Genomic DNA, 13,491 nt, shown 5'->3' on the forward strand with positions numbered 1-13,491 from the left:
TTATTAAAAATGACGTTTAAAACATAAGCCCCCTGACTGGTGGGGGTGGGGTCTACAAGGGTACATGAGATGGGATGTGGCAAAGCCATACATACAATCAGGCTGCTCTGGGAGGAAGTGGGGTGCAGTGGTTTTGAGCAGAGCTTTGTAGTCATACAGACCTGCTTAAGACTCCTGGTGCTGTCACTCACCTGCTCCCTGGCCTCAACCTTGTCACATCAACACGCCGAGCCTCAGTTTCCTCATGTAAAATGGTACTTATTAGCGTGGCCACCTATACACCATATGATAACGCACACTCAAGTGCTTAGCATAGAGCCTGGCACATCCGAAGCGCTCAGTGAACTTGAACCTTAGGATGCTTTTGGCTTTCTTATTGCTCAGCCTAATTTCATCACACTTGATTCTGCTGTATGTATGTATGTATGTATGTATGTATTTTATGTATGTATGTATTTATTTATTGAGAGAGCATGAGTGGGGGAAGGGGCAGAGAGAGAAGGGGAGAGAGAGAGAGTCTTAAGCAGGCTCCACCCTCAGCAGGTGGAGCCCAATGCAGGGCTTGATCTCACGACCCCAAGATCATGACCTGAGCCGAAATCAAGAGTCAGACACTCGACCAGAGGAGTCACCCAGATGCCCCTCTGCTGCCCCGTTTAGATAGTATAAAGTAAAACCAAATAGGATGAATTACTCAAGCACTCATTCATTCTTTAACGTAAACGAGCATATTTAACACTGCCACTTGGAATAGTTAAGGCTATGCATATAATAGTCTACAACACGGTACAGTGAGTTTGAAGTACAAGAAACAGATGCCCGGACCTAGGCAGGCAAAACACATATACACTCGTGTAGAACATACACTGCGTGGACTCCAGCAAAATGACTTCACTTCCTACCCGGCAAGGCTGGGAGGGGTCTGCTTCCTTCTCATAGCCACCTCGCGGCCTAGCAGCCCAAATCCTCCCTCTCTTTCCGAGTCAGTTCAAAACAACTTTGTTGAGCTATGGTTCCTTCCCTGTGCCGGGCTCTGGGGACACTAAGATGCATATGAGGTGGCTCTGCCTTCAAGAACCCAGGATCTAGCAAGGGGGACAGACACCAGTTGGCCTCAGTTTCTGCCAGGCCCTTGGGGAGGACTTATATACATGGATTCCTGTTCTCACGGGTGTGAGGGTACCCAGGGGGAGCCTTTAAGCTTCGTTCCTGCCAACAGGCAGAGTGTTTCTCTGTGTGTCTGCCCGGGCGAAGGCAAAGCCGTTTGACTGGGCCCTCGACGGCTTGCCCTTCCTCCTCCTCTTCCACCATGGAATCACCTCCTCTTCCCTCACTTAGGATCAGGTACCTGGGCTCTCCCACGTTCAGACAATCCCCCTCTCCCATCTCCCTTCAGCAAGAAAGAATGAAAAGCCTGGGGACAGCCAATTTCAGTAAGTAGAAATTCATTCCTGCTAACATGTTAAATACCCTTCCACCCTAAAGACTGGCCCCTGAAGGAAAACCTACCTGAGTGATTTAAGACTGTTCTTTGTTGGAGGAGAGGATCGGGATCAACAGGGAAATCAGAGGAGATGAGCTATCCTAGCTTCCCCTGCCTGGTCGGCTTTCAAGCCCTCCAACCCTCTGGATGTGCAGTGAAGAGAGCTGGATATAGCCACTCTCAAGCCAGGCACACAGGTGACACAGAGGTGAGGACAAGTCACAGGACGGGAGGACTGGAGATGTCTGGGTGAAGGCAGAGATGTCAGTCCCAGGGAACTAAACTAAGAGAACCCCGGCCCCCAGGGACTAAGATCCAGGTCCAGGGCCTTTCCCTGGATGTGAATGAGAGAAGAGGAGAAGGAGAAAGGAGTCTGGGGATGAGCACAAATCTGATCTTGACACTGATTATAGCTGTAAAGGACTGAGCACATAAGGAAACTAAAAAATCGGGTTGGTCATGTCAACATAAGTTATGCAGTCATTCATGCCCACTCTCTGACCATTTGTATGCGATGGTCTTGTTGAGCTAAAACGATGATGTACTTCAACAAATGTGGTTCAGAGTAGTTCTAAGTTTTATTCAATTAGGTGAGCAAATGATATACGTGGGTGCCCACCTTCACAATTTCTCCCTCCAGTTACATAGTCCTCTATTCTCAACTTTAACAGCTGAGCAATATCATTCCTTTTAAGCTATTAGATATAACGGGGTTGGAGGAGGGAGAGATGCATCCTTCTGTATTCAGTATTTCTCTTGATAGCTTTTTATTATCTGAACAATTGCTATACAGTTTGCCTGTTCCCTGTGCTTGGAATTTGTGGATTTTTTTTCACTCAGGTGTTTCATATTCATGAAATAGTAAAAATGATAAGTTCCCACCTTTTTTTCCCTTACACACACACGTATATAGGTAGACGCCTTCCCGGCGATTTGGATTGGATCCTAACATTAATAACTTATGTTACCATGCCAACTCAGTTTAGCACTCAAATAGCAAATTTGCTAATTTACCATCACACAGAAATTTGAGCCTGCTCTTCTTCAGAAGATCTACAACCAGCTAGGAATCACGGTGTTGGAAGAAGCAGGCAAAGTGCTCCTGAAATGAAAGTGAGACTTCCTCACTTCCATTCCGTTCTGATTCCCTACCTGGAAGGTTTCCCTTCTGTCTATTTTGGTGAATGAGGGAGGAATGCTTAGTGCACAATTAGACTTCTTTGGGTAAAAGGTAAGATCATAAATAAGAAACGCTTTTTAAAAAAAAAACATATATATAATTATAGAGAAATCTAGTGACAACTGTTTAAAATTTAAATTTTTAATTAGGCAGCATTAAAGAATCTTATGTTATTGAACTGTATTTTATATACAACTCTGAATAACAGGTGGATGGAAAAGTAATTGCAAGGATCCGGCCATGGTCATTTTAAAATTTGATTACCTAGGAATATCTAGCGGGCAAGTGGTCTCCACAAAATCACTACATGGGGGAAAACACTACAAGGCGTTGGCAGAGCCCCCAGAGGGTTATGTCACTCATACAGCAGTTTGTGTTTGGGACCATGTAGGGAAAGACTTTCCAAATGTAAAAACTAATTATATTACAAGAGCTAGACATTGTGTTATCATTTAAATAAAACCTGTCTTTAAATATGGAATTCTTGGAAAAACTCACTTCATTGTCCAAAATGATGGAGACTACTTTGTTTCTTTTTAATCAAAGAAGGAAATCTTCATTATAGAACCTTCTAATCGGACTGGGCAAGAGGTTTTCATTTGTAGAGTGTATTTCATAAAAACAAGCCAGTGGCCAAGCCTCATCAGCGATGGTATCCTAAGGCAAGTGCTGTGACGGACATTCCTAGAAAGAGCATCAGTCCTTGCTGGCTTGCCTGCTCTCCCTGGCCCCGTGAGTCTTTGCGGGGAGCAAAGGAGTGTGGGCGGAGTCTCTGGGAGGCTAGAAAATCTTGCACTCGTTAATGGAGAAGAACCTCCTTCTGTTGCGTCTCCTGGCTTGGTTCACAGCAGTCCGGACAGCACACTCGAACACCTGCTGGACCCCCCTGTTGCTGAGGGCCGAGCACTCCAGATAGCCCTTTGCTCTCACTTCCTGGGCCAGTTTTTTCCCTTCCATGGCACTGATGCAGGAGGCCCTGTGGGTTCCCATCTCCCGCTGGTCCGTCTGGGTGGCCACCACCAGCACGGGGGTGCAGGGCAAGTTGCTCCTGATTTCGGCAATCCACTTGTTCTTCAGGTTCAGGAAAGAGTTATGGTTGGCCACAGAGTAGCACATCAGCACCACGTCGGCCTGCTGGTAGGACAGGGGGCGGATACTTCGGAAGGCGTCATTACCTGCTGTGTCCCAGAGGCCCAGGCTGATCTGGATGCCATCCATGAAGACGTCCACACCTGTGTTCTCATACACCGTGGGCTTGTAGGCCTCAGGGAAGGTCTCTGAAGTGAAGCGCACCAGCAGAGAGGTTTTCCCCACAGCTGAATCTCCCACCAACACACACTTGATGGAACTCAGCATCTTCCCAGCCTGGAGTCCTGGTTACAAGTTCAGAATCCCAAGTGAAGGGGCCCTCAGTGGGCTGCTGAGGCCAAGGCCATTCACCGCAAGGAATGAAACCCGGAGAAGGTTGTGTTCTCAGGGCCCCGGAGAGCAATTCTCCCAGTCCATCTGAGGGAGACACACGATCTACATTGAAAACCTCCAAAAGCCAGTCTTCAACTGCAACAGAAAGAAAGGGGGGGGAAGGGGCGGAGATTGAGTCTTTCTTTTTCCTTTTTTTTTTTTTTTATAGAGAGAGCTCTTGCAAGTGGGGGCAGCGGGGAGGAGCAGAGGAGGAGAGAGAATCCCAAGCAGGAACCATGCTCAGCACGAGCCTGAAGCGGAGTTCGATCCCACGACCCTGAGATCATGACCCGAGCCAAAATCAAGAGTCGGATGCTCAGCCAACTGAGCCACCCAGGCGCTCCTTTCCCTTTTTAAAGATGGGGAGCTTCCTCATTGGCACGCTGATTAAACACGGGGCTCTCCTCGGTGTAGCCGTCCAACCCACTGTCCAATCACTCTCCCCTTTGGTGAGGAAAGCTGTGCACATACCCCAGCCCAGAGCCCACAACCCCACCCAGTCATGAAGCAGAAGCTGGTTTTATCTCTAAATCAGCCTAGTGATAAAAACACCAGCAACTGCTCTGATATCAACATGAAAAAGACCTCAATAGCAACCTGATGGGTTGAATGCTCACTCTCAAACAGCTCTCTGTTGCCTTCGGCTCCACTGAGGTAGGGAAGACACAGACAGCAGCTTCAGGTTCCAATGGATCCCAGCTGCTTTGGGAACTGCAAGAAAGAGAAGGATAAATTAGAGTGACCATATATGCACATCCCTTCATGTATTGATCAATCAGCCAGTCCTCGGCTTATGTGGGAATTCATGCTGAGGTCAGAGAAAAGAAATCACCAGAACTCTAAAAATTTGCTGTGGTTTTTCTCTTGAGGTTTTGCCCAAAACTGGCTACAGATGTAATAGAAACGGCACCGTCCTTTGCATTTTCTGCACCTGAAATCAAGCTCCATAACTGATACGATGACCTCGCTTTGAGCACATGATTTCATCTCCAAGCCTCAGTGTACACATCTGCAAGAATGCCACGAACTGAGGAACGGCTTCTCAGAGATGTTGTGGGGAGTAAATTAGCTCTTTTTCCCCAACATTTCACAACAGCTACCTATGTATCAGGAATTCTGCGGGGCCCTGGTGATACAAAATAACTTGCTTAAAAGCAACCCTGAATTATTCAGTGCCTGCCACTTAAACAGGGCAGCATAAATATGACAGCATCTGCATTTCGTGGAAGGGTCAAATAAATTCTCATTCCCTGCAGGTGTGAGAGCTCCAGACGATGAGATCAGCCTTGGAGACAGTGTCCTGTCTGCCGAGGGACGTCATGCAGGCCAGCCAGCTTCAGATAAAGGAAAGGTCTTTCAGACCAAAATTCAGAATAAAGGTTATTAAGACAATCTGGGCTTATAAAGCTTCCCCACTGACGATATTCCTGACTTGTCACATGTAAAGCAATGTATAGGTCTGCCTCAAAACATAATTTTTTTAAAAGATTTATTTATTTATTTTAGAGGGGGGAGGTAGGGGCGGAGGGAGAAGGAGAGAGAGAATCCTCAAGTAGACTCCCCGCTGAGCTCAGAGCCCCATGCAGGGCTCGATCCCAGGACCCTGAGATCATGACCTGAGCTGAAACCAAGAGCTGGCCGCTTAACTGACTGAGCCACCCAGGCACGCCTCAAAACATAATTTTTAAAAAATAACTCCTCTAAATCCTGCCATTCCCTTCCAAGAAATCTTTATTCTTATCAACCCATAGTCTCTGTTTAATGACATAATAGCCTTTGCAAATGAGTTAATCAAATGCATAATTCACATGATTTTCACATATTCATTTTTTAACGACATGTGAGCTGGGTGATCTTGGCCAAGTTACTTAACCTCTGGGAGTCCTGGTTTCTTCATAAAAATGAGAATAAGAAAAGTACCTCTTCATGCAATTATTGTAAGTATTCAGCATGTGGAGAGTCTGTCTTAGCACAGAACCTGGCACATGGGACCTATAGGGAACCATTATGTTATGTATTTCCACTACTATTTATTTAAAATGCCAAATATTGAGGCGCCTGGGTGGCTCAGTCAGTTAAGCATCAGACTTTTGATTTTGGTTCAGGTCGTGACCTCAGGGTCCTGGGATGGAGCCCCTAGTGGGACTCCCGCTCAGCAGGGAGCCTGCCTAAGATTCTCTCTCTCCCTCTCCCTCTGCCCCTCCCCCCACCACTCTTCTCGCCCGTGTGTGTGCACTCTCTCTCTAAAAAAAATTAAAATAAAAAAATAGGGGTGCCTGGGTGGCTCAGTTGGTTAAGCGACTGCCTTCGGCTCAGGTCATGATCCTGGAGTCCCGGGATCGAGTCCCACATCGGGCTCCCTGCTCAGCAGGGAGTCTGCTTCTCCCTCTGACCCTCCTTTCTCTCATGCTCTCTGTCTCTCATTCTCTCTCTCTCAAATAAATAAAATCTTAAAAAAAAAAATTTTTTAAATTTAAAAATTTAAAATAAAAAAATAAAATGCCCTATATTGAATGTCCATGGCACAGGGGTTGGGATGTCAAATGTTTGGGTAGACTCTGTCTTAAGACTCACAATGGGTCACTTTCATGCACCATGGTCCTGGATACCTACCTCTTTGTTACCAGACCTTTGAGCAAGGTCTCCTTGGGGGGCTCTGTCAGGTCTCAGACTGTAGCCCTTTAGGCCTCAGATGACTTAAATATGTGCGTTTGTGACCCCCTCATTACTTGGTTCAGAGCCAAGACCTTTTAGGACATTTTTGAGTTTTATTTTGATGCCAGTGGAGCAGGACTGGAACTAGGAAAAAATGTGCATGTGTCAGGCTTTTGGTTATTAAATAAAATCTTTCTAATAGATTGAGTGAGTAAAAGCCAAATTTCCTGAGTAAGTCCCTGCAACAAGAAGACGGTGAGGCAAGAACGGGGCAAGAACACCAACTTTAAATTTGGGTGGATCTGGAATCGAATCCTAGCTCCCAACCAACCACCTATGCAACAACCTTAACAGAGTTTCTTAACCTCCCTAAGTCTCTGTTTCCTCCTCTGTAAATCAGTGTAATAACATCTACATCACTGGGTTGCTGAGACTATTAAGTATGCTTAGATGTATGAAATCCCTAGCATAGGGCATAATGTAAACACACTATATGTACATAGTGAACACATAGCAAGCATACAGTAAGTAGTCCTTAATATTAACACCATTGTTAGAGAATAATTACTAAACACAATGCTAAACAATGATTAATTATAAGTGGGGAATTAAAAGTAGCACTATAGAGGTTTCTCTGCCCAAGACTGCCCTGTATATCTTACACCAAGCCATGAGGGCCCAAAAAGGGGGGATTCCTTCTTGTAGCATGAAAACAAAAATATGATGTGAACAGAGAAATTCCTATTTGAGCCTTGCCACCTACCAACCTGCCAAAAGTCAATGACCTTCATTCCCAGCCAGCTCTAGCACTAAGAGACACATCAAATCCGCTCTCAGGGCCTCAGTTTCCCAAATTGTAAAGTGGTGAGACAAGATTAGCTTTCTCTGCAGTCTATTAAAACCGAGGCCAAAGGAGAAACCTTCATTACCTACCTCAGTGAATACAAGAACCTAAATTTCTGTGTTGTTCTGTAGCAGTAAAGAAAATGATAAACCTCGATGTCACGCGTAGCCTTCAGCAGATGGCTAAATATGGAGCTGGGAGAGGGGAGGGGAGGGCCTCCGGTCCAAGTTAGAGCACTACCCTATATAGACATGACAGATCATCTCCCGTTGGCGTGTCACATGTACCCACAAAAGAGCCCTTGTGGGTCCCATCGTCATTCTGGAAGGCTGATGGGCTTGCTTTCAGTGGAATTTCTCCTAAAATGAGAAATTCTCCCTAAAAGGGCCTGTCGGTGAAAACCAGATGCAGTTTTTCTGTAGTGCTACACCAGTGGCTAATCGGCAGGGGAGCCCCCATTTTATGTCTCTCCACGCAGAAGAGTTTCTGAGTGTGAATTCAAATGGCATCATGAGGGAGGCCACTGAGTGACCCTATGAGGACTTCAGTCACACGAGAATCAATGCACCTTCAATCTCAGAAGCTCTCAGTTCTCAGGAACTTGAGTTCTGTCTCCCTTTCTCCTTTTTTCACCATTTTCACAGAAAGTACACCTTCAAGGGGCCTGGATGGGTCTCACACAGAGGGAAGATGGGAGCGAGGCTTCATCTCCCAAGGGCAACGGTATAAGGAGGGAGCTTCTGTCCACTGCAGCAGAAGGACAAAGGCAGACGAGAGGGAGGGCATAGGGACGAGGCGCCCTGATCCACTTCATCTTCTGGAAAGCTGAGGGCTACCCAGTAGGAAATCCAGGATTCAGTCTGGCCTTGAGTCCCCTCCCAACTAATAGATACCCATTCTTCCCTCCTGATCTTTCTTCGGAACTACTCTGTGCTTCTCTATTTGCCTGCAAAGACCTTTCCCTTCACTCGCCCCCCAACTCCCACCCCTTCTTGAAAAGGTTCTCTGATGAGCTGAGCTGCTGCTAGATCAGGCATCGTCGCCTCTGTGTTGTCATAATCTATCCCCACCGACCCGTCAGGTAGCCATCATCACATCCTGACAAAGTAGTTAGCCCTCTTGAGCTAATCCCTCCTCTATAAACCTGGAATAAGACCTGCCTTACCTTCCTTGCAGGAAGTGGATCAGATGGAAATTATACCAACACAGCAACAATTTGTGTTTGTACTTGTACACAACTGTACGTTTAGCAATACTCTCTCGCTTATTCTGTGAGACAGACAGCCGTTCAGAACAATAGAGCACAATATAAGACTAAGGTGAAATTATGACCATATTAAGTAATTATTATTGCGAGTTCTAGGTTATCTGGCCTTTGATTGAGGTGGCTTATTTCAAAATGCGGATGGAATCCTCAGCTACCTTTCTCGAAAAATATGAACCAAGATGGCCTCTTGATTACAGAGGATGCATCTAAAAGTCATCCTCCTCAAAAGGGCTTTGGGCAAAAGACCTGCACTAGCAGTAGCCAATTCATTCATTAAGGAAATGGATTCTACCACGAGTCTAACACACTTAGATGATTAAGAAAGCATCGTGTTCTTCAGTGACCCATCTTCCGCCAGGACCTTCTGTCAGCGACCCCTCCACAGCCTAGCAGGGACACCACAGCGAGACCAGGCCTTGCCCCGGATGGTTGAGCCCACGGAGAGCTCCCCATCTGGCAATGGGGTTGGGTGCTTCATTTCCTATCTTTTCCTTGGCTGGGTGGGTGCGGGTAGGGGGGAGCCAATTCAAAAACTCTTAAGCAACTTAATAGAAAAAAAGTGTAATTATCTCTAAATGTTATCACTCCAAATTCTTACTCAGTTTCATTCTCTACACTTATATAGATCTTCTAAACATTTTCTCAGATGTTTAAAAAAATGTTGATTTTCAGCAGTCTACACACTTGCCAGGTTTTACCAAAAAACTTCTTATTGATCCAACAATTCTAAGTGCCCAGCCGTTCTCCATGGTTAGCCGAGTCTTTGAGTTAGTTCTCCAGCATTTCTCCATCATTAACAACTGTGCTCTTTCACATCTAAAATATATCTATGCATATATATGTATATATAAGTTACCTTTATGTGGGATGATTTCTTGGGGATTATATTCACAAATGCGGCATTACTGGGTCAATGGTTGTTTTGTGACTTTTATTCACATTATTCAGCCTCTTTCAGGGACTGTACCAAGTACTTTGTATTATTCATTAGTTGTTTTATTCATTTTAAGAAACATTTGTTTGGGGCTTCCTGTGTGGCAGGCATCATAACCTGTCCTAAGGGTGTCCTAGTAAACAAGACCGTTGCTGTCTGCATAGAAATTACTGTTTCTCAGCTGTAGAGACTTCGAGGAGTTTGAGAATCTTGCCTATGGTCATATAGCAAGCAAATGGCGGGGGCAAAGTGAGTGCTAACTAGTCCGACTCCAGAGCAGTAGCAGCCCCACGTGTCCCCCTCGGCCTATAATTCCCACCAGCCCTAGCCCATGCATCTCACATACAACCATGCTTCCTATGCAAACCCAGTTTCAAGACACTTTAAATGAAGCCACCATCTTTTTAAGTACTGTTTTATCTTGAGTTTCATCTTACAAGAGTTCATTTCACTAATTCTCAGCCCTACTTTAGTAATTCCCCTTAGCATGTTTCTCATTGCTACAAATAATGATTAAATTCCCCTTCAAAATCAAAGAAGGAAATTAATTCATTTTTTTAAAGATTTTATTTTTATTTATTTATTTATTTATTTATTTAAGATTTTATTTATTTTTTAGAGAGCGAGCGAGAGAGAAACAGCATGAGAGGGGAGAGGGTCAGAGGGAGAAGCAGGCTCCCTGCCAAGCAGGGAGCCCGATGCGGGACTCGATCCCGGGACCCTGGGATCATGACCTGAGCTGAAGGCAGACGCTTAACCATCTGAGCCACCCAGGCACCCTAAAGATTTTATTTTTAAGTGTTCTCTACACCCAACGTGGGGCTCAAACTCAAACTCTAAGATCAAGAATCACATGCTCCACTGACTGCACCAGCCAGTTTCTTTTCTTTTTCTTTTTCTTTTTTATTTAAATCCAATTTAGTTAACATATACTGTATTATTAGTTTCAAGGGTAGAATTTAGTGATTCATCAGTTGCATATTCACACCCAGTGCTCATTACATCAAGTCCCTGCTTAATATCCATCACCCAACTACCCCTCAGTTTATTTTTATATAAAGATCATCTCTGTTTCAAATGGATTTTGTTCTGAAACTTTGCTTGCAAGATGCCGGTTTGCAAATTTTGTTTTATTTTTTTTTAAAGATTTTATTTATTTATTTATTTATTATTTTTTTATTATGGAGCAGGGAGCCCGATGCGGGACTCGATCCCAGGACCCTGGGATCATGACCTGAGCCAAAGGCAGACACTTAACCATCTGAGCCACCCAGGCGCCCTTTTATTACGTTCAGTTAGCCAACATACAGTACCTCATTAGTTTTTGATGTAGTGTTCAATGATTCATTAGTTGCATGTAACAACTTTTAGCTCCGTGTTCTCCAAACTCAAAGTTCTAAAGCAATATTTACATTCCTAATTATAAACCCTATTTCATCCTGTCATAACTGAGTTAAAACGGAGCACCACCAAGCACTGAGACTTCGTATTATCTCCGTGCCCTGAACCTTGAAGCCTCTGAGCCAAGAGCCCTGCTCCTCTGACCCACCGGCCAAGCAGGGAGCATGGCACCCTTCCTCTCCTCTGTTCCAGCCACCCTGCCCAGACTGGGCCCTCCCACTCCCAGGAGCACGATAATCAATCAGATCGTCGCCACTGGTCTAGAGTTCCCAGCTTGATCCAAGTAAGGAACGAGGCCCGCCAGCCAGCCAGATGCCCAGAGCACCATCAAGGAACACCAGAACCTCACCTCAGAACGAAGGTGGCTGGGAAAATGTAGCCACCACGGCTTTTCCCAGAGTAATAATAGAAGGCATATTCTGAAAAACTGTGTGGAGCTGGGGGTGCAGTCCATGTGGGGCATGCTCAAAGAAGGTCATATGCTCTCTGAACTTCTTCTGAGGAACCTGAATTTCATTTACCAAAGGACACATATTTTCTCAGTTGGGCATGCATGTTTGGGGCCCAAGCTGAACTGTTTGAGGAAAGAGAGAGCACAGAGGCAGATGCATGCATATCTAACCATGCTATGATGTTATGCTGCTATAAAACAAGATTCTCAAACTACAGCTCACCCGCAGGCCACATGCACCATCTGTTTTTGTATGGCCCGCAAATTAAGCATGGTTTTTACATTTCCTAATGATTGAAAAAATCAAAAGATCATTTCATGACATGTGAAAATTATATGAAAATCAAATGTCTGCGTCCATTAATAACATTTTATCAGAACGGGGTCATGCTCTTTCATTCAGTATTGTCTAGGGCTGCTTTCTTGCTACAAGGCAAAGTTGCAATAGAGGCCTTATGGCTCACAAATCCTAAAATACTTACCATTCGGCCCTTTACAGAAAAAGTTTGACAACCCCTGCTACAAAGAGAGGCGGTTCGGAGTAAGAAAAGGGAGCACAGACTCGGGGCTCAGGCAAGCTTGGGCTGGGCTCCAACATCTGGGAGTGTGACCTGGGGTGTGACCTGGGGCAAGTTACTTAACCTCTCTGGGCTTCAGTTCCTTTGTCACTAGAGGCAATATTAGCCTAATGATTAAGAATACGGATTCGGGAATCATACTGCCACCCGGCTCTACTAACTACTGGCTCTGTGATCTCATGAAAGGTACTTAACCCCTCTAAGCCTTAGTTTCTTCAACTATAAATAAGCCACAAGGATCATGCCCCACTTACAAAGGTTGTGGTATGGAGTTAAATGGGGCAGTGAATGCAAAGCACATAACATGGTACCTGGCACAGAGTGAGTATTACAGAAGTATCTCCTATTATTATTATCTACCTAAAAGGGTTGATGTAAGATTATTATAAACTAGCATATGTCATGAGTCAGAAACAGCGCCTGGAACAAAATAGGCACACACCAATAGAGACTGCTGTGATGATGTGGATATGAACCAGTCCTCTAAACCCCGGGAGAGGGAGCAATTAATTCTCTGGTGATTAGGAAACCCTACATTCAAAAGGTGACATCAGATGTGGAGGATGAGTAAGATTTTGACAAAGAAGAGAGAGCATGGGGAGGAGGGAGGGAATCATGTGCAAAGGCCCAGCAGCATGAAAGTACAGGTTTGGTTTGGGAAGTGGAAAGTGGTTCCAGGAGGCTGCAGCGAGGGTTGCTAGGTGGGGAGAGAGAACTGTGGGAAATGAGCCTGTATTTGTTTTCATATAATCCCAAACTGCTTCCGGCCTGTCAGCATGGACGACATATACTATGAGCTCCACAGCCAACTCAGATCCCCGGGGCCTTTTGCACATAGACTCCTACCAGTCCGTTCTTTTTTAACTCAAAAGGAGTCCCTATTCCCTAGACGTTTTGAGCACCTACTAAGTGTCAGGCATCGTGCCATACAATGGAGCAGATTCCAGGTTAAATGAGACACAGCCCCACCCTCAGGACACTTAGATTCCAAAGGCGATACAAATAAACTTCAACTGTGTCTGCAGAAGGAACAAGCAAAATGCTAACAAAGGAAAAAAGTGCTGCTTGCAGTGGGCAAGAATCAAGAAAGGCTTTGTAGAGACCAGCACATTAGAATGTGACCCTTTAAACACTTGAGTTGAGAAGCACAGAGATGAAAGTGAAAGAGAAACGCGACCAGTGAAAGAAAGAAACGTGGGGCACGTGTAATGAGGCTGGCAAGCAGCTCAGCTGGGCT

General features: G+C 45.1%; 1 protein-coding gene across 6 annotated transcripts in view; it reads right to left on the reverse strand.

Annotated features, from left to right (window-relative positions):
* Positions 1-601: 601 nt before the first annotated feature.
* The window catches only part of RHOH (ras homolog family member H), a 49,791-nt gene continuing 36,901 nt past the window's right edge, over positions 602-13,491 (reverse strand). For 4 of the 6 annotated variants that reach the window (XM_035005093.1, XM_035005091.1, XM_035005092.1 and 1 more), the window contains 2 exons: positions 4,722-4,835; positions 602-4,220 (listed from right to left, as the gene is read on the reverse strand). In XM_035005093.1, the coding sequence (XP_034860984.1) occupies positions 3,444-4,019 (576 nt within the window). In that variant the 5' untranslated portion in view covers positions 4,020-4,220; positions 4,722-4,835 and the 3' untranslated portion in view covers positions 602-3,443. The remainder of the gene's footprint in view (positions 4,221-4,721; positions 4,836-13,491) is intronic. The other 2 variants (XM_035005094.1, XM_035005095.1) reach the window with 1 other exon arrangement.

This window comes from Mirounga leonina, unplaced genomic scaffold, assembly GCF_011800145.1.
Source record: "Mirounga leonina isolate KUSES-001 unplaced genomic scaffold, KU_Mleo_1.0 Mir_129, whole genome shotgun sequence".
NCBI lineage: Eukaryota > Metazoa > Chordata > Mammalia > Carnivora > Phocidae > Mirounga > Mirounga leonina.